The sequence below is a fragment of the Symphalangus syndactylus genome, chromosome 12, assembly GCF_028878055.3.
Source record: "Symphalangus syndactylus isolate Jambi chromosome 12, NHGRI_mSymSyn1-v2.1_pri, whole genome shotgun sequence".
Lineage (NCBI taxonomy): Eukaryota > Metazoa > Chordata > Mammalia > Primates > Hylobatidae > Symphalangus > Symphalangus syndactylus.
Genome location: NC_072441.2, coordinates 137,382,730 through 137,392,395, shown reverse-complemented (window position 1 = coordinate 137,392,395; position 9,666 = coordinate 137,382,730). Strand labels below are relative to the sequence as shown.

At 43.5% G+C, this 9,666-nt stretch overlaps 1 protein-coding gene across 2 annotated transcripts in view; it reads left to right on the top strand.

Annotated features, from left to right (window-relative positions):
• The first annotated feature begins 409 nt into the window (after positions 1-409).
• ZMPSTE24 (zinc metallopeptidase STE24) overlaps positions 410-9,666 on the top strand; it is a 47,285-nt gene continuing 38,028 nt past the window's right edge. Inside the window, exons 1-2 of one of the 2 annotated variants that reach the window (XM_055255075.2) lie at positions 410-2,592; positions 5,681-5,827. In XM_055255075.2, the coding sequence (XP_055111050.1) occupies positions 2,470-2,592; positions 5,681-5,827 (270 nt within the window). In that variant the 5' untranslated portion in view covers positions 410-2,469. The remainder of the gene's footprint in view (positions 2,593-5,680; positions 5,828-9,666) is intronic. The other variant, XM_063627837.1, reaches the window with a different exon arrangement.

Genomic DNA, 9,666 nt, shown 5'->3' with positions numbered 1-9,666 from the left:
GCTTTGGACTCACAGACAGCTGAAGTCAAGAGTGAAGAGGGCATAGCAATGGTGGCCTGAGGGAGAGAAAATTTTGAAAAAGTGCTTACCCCTCATATGTTTAAGTTGGTATCTAACTAGTTCCATCATAAATTCAAATAGTTGCAATGGACGTAAATTCTTGCAAATTGTAAATACTGACATTTTAAGATAAAACTGTTAAATCATTGCAACTTTTCAGGATAGAGTAAAGAATTTTAAAAACTGTTAAATCACTCTTTATAATGTATCCAAGAGAACCTACATAACAACTGAATAACCACCATTATCCATTAAAATATACACTAATGAGCTCTCCAACATTCTTTTATTATCTCTAACATATTTAGATTGTACTCTAACAAAAAATGTTATTCAAATGTAATACTCTGATGTTTGAACAACCTTTTATTGATCACTTCTTTGCAATAAAAATATGACATATGTAGTAAACCTTAAAAAAATTTCGTTTAACTTTATGGCTCTATGCTGGAATTCTTCTGAAGTGAGTAATCATCATGATAATCTTTAGTATACAATGGATCAAAATGACACGATTACAAATATTGATAATACACAGTTATAAAAGTTGAAATTCTATTGGGAACACATCTCTTAGTGAGATAGATGGGGCTGACCCACCAATTAATTCATTTATCTGGATGAATAGTTCCTACTGGTGGATTAACAGGGTTCATTTTCTATTTTTTTTTTTTTTTTTTTTTTTTTTGAGACGGAGTCTTGCTCTGTCGCCCAGGCTGGAGTGCAGTGGCTCAATCTCGGCTCACTGCAAGCTCCGCCTCCCGGGTTCACGCCATTCTCCTGCCTCAGCCTCTCTGAGTAGCTGGGACTACAGGTGCCCGCCACCACGCCCGGCTAATTTTTTTGTATTTTTAGTAGAGACAGGGTTTCACCGTGGTCTCGATCTCCTGACCTCGTGATCCGCCCGCCTCGGCCTCCCAAAGTGCTGGGATTACAAGCGTGAGCCACCGGGCCCAGCCTCATTTTCAATTATGTTGTTTTCACAGATGTAAGTGCTGAGAAATGGTTTTACATAAATAGGTGAGAATGCTAGTAGTTTTGTTGTAAGCATGTCAATCAATCGTTTGGTTTCTTTCCGAGTTGCATGCCAAAAACCAAATAGTGTTCCTTCATCAGCTGACAATTCATGGGCCACCATTAATTTTGTTGAAAGCAAAGAACTGGAAACCATCTGACTTGAAAAGAATTTGTTATCCTGTTATTAGAATCATTCACTTTCTCTAGTGACTTTTAATTATACTAATTACTCTCAGAGGCATTTAGGCAGGGTTGAGAAATTCAAGATATTAATTTCAACACATCTTTAGCATCACAATATCACAGTAATTTAAATATATTTTAGTTGTAGCTATTTAGCTCACTTTATTGTAAATAATAATTATGCTAATTAGCAACGATAGTATGTTTAACCAATTAATCATCAGATTAACTTTCGGTCAGAATAATTGACTTCAACTTTTAAGTCAAAGCAATGTACAGGCGTCCCAGTCACCATATTTCACTTCTGAATTCCAAGAGAGAAATGACATTGCTTGCGCCTATACTGATGCAAATATGTACCTAGATAAAGTAAGACGCTTTCATTTCAGGTATGTCTAACCCACGCTATCCTTGCTTTGTTCCAGGGCACTCTCGCAGGGAAAACGCCGCCTCTGACTACACTTGGGGTGGTTGAGACGAGATCTTCAAATGCACATTCTTAACGCTACCGTCCACTCTCTCATACGCTTGAATTCCGAACACCCCAATACTGGCCCAAAGACTCCATTTCTAATGCCTGGTCTTGCTTTTGAGGTAGCTCTAACTCAGAGGCATGATTTTCAGAGCCTGGGAAGTCGGCTGCTGTCCAGTCCTTCCTAGCCACCTCAGGCGGGAGCCGCGGCCCACTCACTCAGTTCCGGCCCCAGCCCCGACTACCTGTCGCCTTGCTGGAGGAAGGAGGGCAGATACCGCAGCCCAGTCAGGGTAAGCCGCTGACCCAGGGGATGGAACTGCGGCTCTGGAGATTAGAAAGAGGAGGACTTCTCCGCGTTCACTGGCCCAGGAGGAAAGCCAGAACCCTAGGCTGGAACCCAGCGTCAAGACGTGGGGGAAGAATGTTGATGCAACACAGCTCAGCCGGGCCCGGAACTCGGCGTCTGGGTCCCCGCCCTCTTTGGGCCGGAAGTGAGGAAGGTGGGGCTGGGGCTTTTCCTGTAGAAACTAGGAGGGACTAGGGAGAGTCTGCAAGGGGAGGAGTGTGTCTGTGACACTGCCAGCAGCGCGCAGAGGGAGGGATGGGGGGCGGGTATCGGCGTAGGGGCCCTCGGAAAGAACGGATATTGCTGTGACACCGCGGGAACGCTCTGAGGGGACGAGTGTCGGTGTGGCACCGGTGCACGCTGAAGGAGCCGGCGGAACCGGGTGGCCATGGGGATGTGGGCATCGTTGGACACTTTGTGGGAGATGCCTGCAGAGAAGCGTATCTTCGGGGCCGTGCTGCTCTTCTCCTGGACAGTGTATCTTTGGGAGACCTTCCTAGCACAGCGGCAGGTGAGCCTAGACAGGGTCCAACCTGACCCCCATACCCCGCCAGCCTTGGACTAGCCTTGGCTTCGACCCTGAGACTCTTGGTTGCTCCAGTCCCCGCGCCAGTCTTGTCTCTGTGGTCCCTGCTGAGTCTCGTAACTTGGCCCGATGGCGGACTGTGGCTTTGAGGGGGGTCTTGGTGCGTCAAGGAGGTTTTCTGTAACGTTATCATGGGACCCAATCCCGTTAGGGCCTGGAGGAAGACTTGGGCTCTTGTGCCCTCCGTGCAGCTTCCTTGGGATCCTTGAGCCCAGACTTGGCCTCCTTTATCTTTGAAATAAGCCTTTAAAAGGATTTAGACACCCAACTTCCTCATGACGTTTTAGGTAATCATGCCTAACCATAGGACTTTGCAGTGCTTCCAAGAACTTGCCCTCTTATTTCTCCTTAAAGTGCATATATTGTTTCTGCTTGAAAAAAAAAACAACAAAAAGAACCAAAAAAAAAACCTTCTCGGGCCGGGCGTGGTGTCTCATGCCTGTAATCCCAGCACTTTGGGAGGCCGAGATGGGCGGATCACCTGGGGTCAGGAGTTCGAGACCAGCCTGACCAACGTGGCGAAAACCCGTCTGTACTAAAAATAGAAAAATTAGCCGAGTGTGGTGGCAGGCACCTGTAGTCCCAGCTACTTGGGAGGCTGAGGCAGGAGAATCGCTTGAACCCAGGAGGTGGAGGTTGCAGTGAGCTGAGATTGGGCCACTGCACTCCAGCCTGGGCGACAAGAGTGAAACTCAGTATCTAAATAAATAAATAAATAAAATTAAATAAAATATATTTTTCGTTTTTCATAAAATCATCATTTTAGTTTAAAATATTAAAATGGTAAAATAGAAAGTGAAAGTTAACAATTTACCTGAGATAACCATGGATTAGAGATCTGAACTTTTATTTGTTTATTTTTAATCTTTCTTTATTTATTTAATTTTAGAGTCTAGCTCTGTCACCAGGCTGGAGTACAGTGGCGCGATCTCGGCTCACTGCAAGAAACTAGGAGGGACTAGGGAGAGTCGGCAAGGGGAAGAGTGTGTCTGTGACACTGCCAGCAGCGCGCAGAGGGGGGGGATGTTCAAGAGATTCTCCTGCCTCAGCATCCCGAGTAGCTAGGATTACAGGCATGTGCCACCACGCCCAGCTAATTTTTGTATTTTTAGTAGAGATGGGGTTTCACCATCTTGGCCAGGATAGAATCTTTATTTATTGTATTTAGAGACAGGGGCTTACTCTGCCACCCAGGCTGGAGCACAGTAGCATCATCATAGCTGAAGGCAGCCTTGAACTCGTGGGCTCAAATGACCCCTCCACCTCCACCTCAGCCTTCTGAGTTGCTAGGACCACAGGTGCGGATCACTGTGCCCGGCTAATTTTTTGATTTTTTTGTAGAGATGTTGCCTGGGGTGGTCTGGAGTTCGTGGACTCAAGTCATCCTGCTGCCTCCACCTCCCAAAGGGCTGGGATTACAGGCATGAGCCACCATGCTCGACCTCCCCTCAGCTTTTATTGGCACACAACAATATATAGGGAAAGCATGTTGTAGTGGCCCATTATTTTGTTTGGTATCCATTCTCTGTATTACATTTCCTGGACCGAAATTACCCTTACCTTTTATAATTTAGTATAATGAGAAAGTTGATCTTTCTCCTTTTTTTTTTTTTTAAGAGATAGAGTCTCTGTCACCCAGGGTGTAGTGCTGTGGCACAATACGGGCTTACTGCAACCTCTGCCTCCCAGGCTCAAGTGATCCTCCCACCTCAGCCTCCCAAGTAGCTGGGACCACAGGTGCACACCACCACACTCGGCTAATTTTCGTATTTTTTTTTTTTGTTTTTGTTTTTGTTTTTTTTTTGAGATGGAGTCTCGCTCTGTCGCCCAGACTGGAGTGCAGTGGCGCAATCTCGGCTCACTGCAAGCTCTGCCTCCCGGGTTCACGCCATTCTCCTGCCTCAGCCTCTCCGAGTAGCTGGGACTACAGGCGCCCGCCACCACGCCCGGCTAATTTTTTGTATTTTTTTTAGTAGAGACGGGGTTTCACTGTGTTAGCCAGGATGGCCTCGATCTCCTGACCTCGTGATCCGCCCGCCTCGGCCTCCCAAAGTGCTGGGATTACAAGCGCGAGCCACCGCGCCCAGCAATTTTCGTATTTTTTGTAGAGATGGGATTTCACCACATTGCTCAGGCCAGTCTTGAACTCCTGGGCTCAAGGAATCCTTCTGCCCCTGTCTTCCAAAGTGCTGGGATTACAGGCATGACCCACTGTGCCCGGCTGAAAGTTGGTCTTCTCTCACAGACCTGATATGTTTCCATCTGGTGCTCCTCAAATTTCTGGCATTTAGGACCAAATTTAATGAGCAGCCTCAGTATCTGTTCATACTCACAGTTAGCATGTGTGCTTCTCCTTTCCATGAATTTGTTTTCCGTATTATAGGAGGTATGTAATACCCGGAATGAGTAGTACATGTAACAAAGTTGTGATGTTACAACTTTGGTTTACATATACAAACTGAAGTGTGATGACAACCCTGATTATAGTTTTACCAATCAGGTTACCTCAGGTTCTCTTGTTCTGCTTTTATTTTCTTTTTTTTTTTTTTTTTTTTTTTTTTGAGACGGAGTCTCGCTCTGTCACCCAGGCTGGAGTGCAGTGGCGCGATCTCTGCTCACTGCAAGCTCCACCTCCTGGGTTCACGCCATTCTCCTGACTCAGCCTCTCCAAGTAGCCGGGACTACAGGCGCCCGCCACCACGCCCGGCTAATTTTTTGTATTTTTAGTAGAGACAGGGTTTCACCGTGGTCTCGATCTCCTGACCTCGTGATCCGCCCGCCTCGGCCTCCCAAAGTGCTAGGATTACAAGCGTGAGCCACCGCGCCCGGCCTGCTTTTATTTTCCTGCATCAGTCGTTTCATGTATTTGATCAAGTGCAATATTTGTGTAGGTGTAAAGCAAATTCAACAGATCTAAGTGGCAAGCCATAAACCATTCAATGTTTGATCATAAATGACTATTGTAATAAACAATCGACTGTTTCACTAAAGTGTTTTCTTTAAAATATTTCAGAGAAGGATATATAAAACAACAACTCATGTACCACCGGAGTTAGGACAGATCATGGATTCTGAAACATTTGAGAAATCTCGACTTTATCAACTGGATAAAAGCACTTTCAGCTTCTGGTCAGGACTCTATTCAGAGATTGAAGGCACTGTGAGTAATTTACTTCTTGGAGAGACTGTCTGGTTGTTTTCATTTTCATATTTTTGTAACACAAAAAAGGGTACCACACTTAGAAGTCCCAGAATGCTTTCTTAACCTTTGTTATTGATAGTAATGGCTGTTGAGCAAAAAAGACAGAAATATAACTGCTTAGTCAGTTGAAAACTATAGAATATGGGAACTATTACCCTGAAGCCAGGTAGGAAAAAGATCCTCTTCCGTTAGGATCCAGCTGAGATGTCATGTCTTCTAAGCAACCATTTGAAACTCCCTGCCTGACGAATGTGGATAGGGTAGCATCCTATCATTATTCCTATTGGAGTACTTATCCCATTATGTTGAATTTGCCTGGAATTTTTTTTTTTCTTCAGGCACAGTCTCGCTCTGTCACCCAGGCCGAAGTACAGTGGCGTGATCTTGGCTCACTGCAACCTCTGCTTCCTAGGTGCAAATGATCCTCCCACCTCAGCCTCCCAAGTAGCTGGGACTACAGTTGCATGCCACCACACCCTCTCAGAGTGCTGGGATTACAGGCGTGAGCCACTGTACCTGGCTTGATTTGACTGTTTAATTGGCAGACTGGTAGTTCCTTAAAGAAATAGTTAAGTCTTGTTCATCATTTTATACCTAGTGCCTGGCATGTAATCAGCATATAGTTCCTATTTATTGAATGAAATAATATGGGGTTTTTTTGTTGCTTTTTTTGTTTTGTTTTTGTTTTTAAGCAGTGTCTTGCTCTGTCGCCCAGGCTGGAGTGCAGTGGCACGATCTTGGCTCACTGCAACCTACGCCTCCCAGGTTCAAGCGGTTCTCCTGCCTTAGCCTCCTGAGTAGCTGGGACTACAGGCGCTGCCATCACACCTGGCTAATTTTTTGTATTTTTAGTAGAGACAAGGTTTCACCGTGTTAGCCAGGGTGGTCTCGATCTCTTGACCTCGTGATCTGCCTGCCTTGGCCTCCCAAAGTGCTGGAATTATAGTCATGAGCCACTGTGCCCTGCCACTTTTATTTTTATCATCCTGATCATCATCATCATTATTTCTCTAGAACTTTTAGATCCACTAGTACCACGAAGAGAAAGATTCCTAAATTTAAAAGAATTATGGTCAGCTACCATCATTGTTTCATGAGTTAAAGAAACTGGCTTTATGTAGCGGTGTTAAATGACAGAATTGTCTAGCTCATCACAAAGTTTTTCTTAACAAATATGGAATAATAAGACTAGTGTGGTTAGATCCAAATTATTAGAAACTGCACTTATTTCTTCAAGGTGATAGAAAATGGCAATGCTTCTAGAAGAGTTAAATTTTGGTATTTAGAAAAATTAATAAATGATTTGGAAAACAATCTCATTGGCTTTGGGGATACACAGCTATTGCTCTTAAGTAATCTTTTCAATAATGACTTGGCTTTAATTTATCCGAGCATTTCTTCTGTTAGGGACAGGTCACAAGTAGGAAATCATCCTTCAGAGACAGATGGAAGTAGAAGTGGTTAATTTAGACACTATCCTTTTTTTTTTTTAAAATAGATGAAAGAGAGTTTACTTATGTATTTATGTAATGGCCTTGGTCCAAAAAAGACTAATGGGAGCTCAAAAAAGAATTATAGTAACTTTAAAAAGTACATTAAACAAATCCAAGATCTTAAATGTATTATTCTCCCCAAAAGCTAGCTCCTTCCAAACTTGATTTAATATTTTGCATATTTTCCCTCCATTGCTTGGTAAGAGTATTTGCCTCTTCTTTCTGCAATCGATGTCTGACAGCTGAGTTTTGCTGTTTTGTCAACTGACATTTCCCCTTCTGTTTCACCAGTTCCAGAGAATTGTTGAACAACTTACAACACTACCTGAAGAAGTAATATTCAGAGTTCTTGTTCTATACTGATTAATAGCTCCCATATTTTCTTCATCTCTGAAATGTCTGAATTCTCTGTTTAATAATGACAAGGCAATTAGATGAGGTAGACACTATTCTCTTTCTGATGTTTGCTTCTTGGAAGTCCTTTGACTTTACCCACCACAGGGCCATAGTAAAATAATAGCAAAAGCATTTTCAGTCTCCTTGGTTGTCCCTGGTAAATAGTGCCAGGAAAGATAGACAGTAGCTTGGTAATTATGGTTGGTGACCATAGGAATGGCTGTTTGTTCTAGGAGATGACAGAAATAGGGAGAATACATATATAAAGTGAGTGCTTGGTAATGTACTGTGACTCAAACTAGAAGCAGTACTGATGGGCTAAGGTTGGGAATAGTAACAGTTAATAGTCGTCATAATTTTCACTTCATGCATAGTTTTTATATTTATTGTTTGACGTTTACAACAGTGAAGTAGAAAGGATAGGCATTATTATTCCCTTTTTATGAATGAGGAAGCAAAGGCTTGGATAAATTAAAGGGCTTGCATGTTTAATTGCCAAAGGACATGCTAATAAGTAGGATAACTGGGTTTCAAACTCTGTTCTGCTGAGTCTTTAAAATGACATTGTAAAAACCATTCTTGAAACTCTAAAGACTGCAACATGAATGTGCTAAATTTATCTCTGGGGATTTTCTGGCTGCATTTATGCTTGGCAGGAAGAATATTTTGGGTAACTTTGAAACCTTGTTTTGTTTGGAAACAAGTTCATTAATTTCTGTTTTGTGTTGATTAAAATTAATAGGTTTGTATGTTTTGGTCACAGAGATCAAGTGAGAAGATTAGCTTCGACTTTTTTTTTTTTTTTTGCCATAGTGCTTTCTACCTGAGGGAACCTAAATAGAGTCATTGTGTGGCCAGTTATGGTTGCCACTGTTCACATAAATATGACACTGCACCCAGACAGAAAATGTCCAGCCTCTCTGAGACACTTTCTCTAATATCTCACAGATATCAATAAAGGGCCCACTGAAGAAATGGAGTGGCTGGGGAGCAGAGTAGGTCAGGGTTGAAAAGTTTAAATTGTTGCTTCTCTAATTTTTGCATGTTTCTGTGTGAGCAGTTTCACCTTCTTGAGCCTAAGTTTTCTCATCTTTAAAATGAGAATTGGGCTGGGTACAGTGGCTCACGCCTGTGTTCCCATCACTTTGAGAGGCCGAGATGGGGGTGGATCACCTGAGGTCAGGAGTTTGAGACCAGCCTGACCAACATGGCGAAACCCCGTCTCTACTAAAAATACAAAAATTAGCCTGGCGTATTGGCGTGTGCTTGTAATCCCAGCTACTCAGGAGGCTGAGACACGAAAATTGCTTGAATCCGGGAGGTGGAGGCTGCAGTGAGCTGAGATTGCAACGCTGCACTCCAGCCTGGGTGACAGAGCGAGACTCCATCTCAAAAATAAATAAAAATAAAATGAGAAGTGTGTAGATGTTAAGCCGTACCTTGTATGGTTTGTGGCAAGGACTGAGTGAATGAGGTAATGTAAATGAAGCTCAATGCATAGCAATTACTTAGTCATAACCTCTCAGTTAAAGTAACCTTTCAGTTAAAGAGTTTCAGTTGCCTCATCTATCAAATAGAGATGGTTATACCCTTTTCCCTGCTTGCTTTTCAAGACTGTAGTAGTGAAGCCAGGCATGATGACTCAATCCTGTAATCATAGCATTTCAAGAGGCTCAGGTGGGAGGATCACTTGAGCCCAGGAGTTTGAGACCAGCCTGGGAAACATAGTGATACCCCATCTTTGCAAAAAAATCTTTAAAAAATCAACTGAGTGTGGTGATGTGCACCTGCAGTTCCAGCTACTTGGAGGCTGAGGTGGGAGGGTTGCTGGAGCCCAAGAGATCGAGGCTGCAGTGAGCTGTGATCGCACCGCTGTACCCCCGTCTGGTGACAGAGTGAGATCCTGTC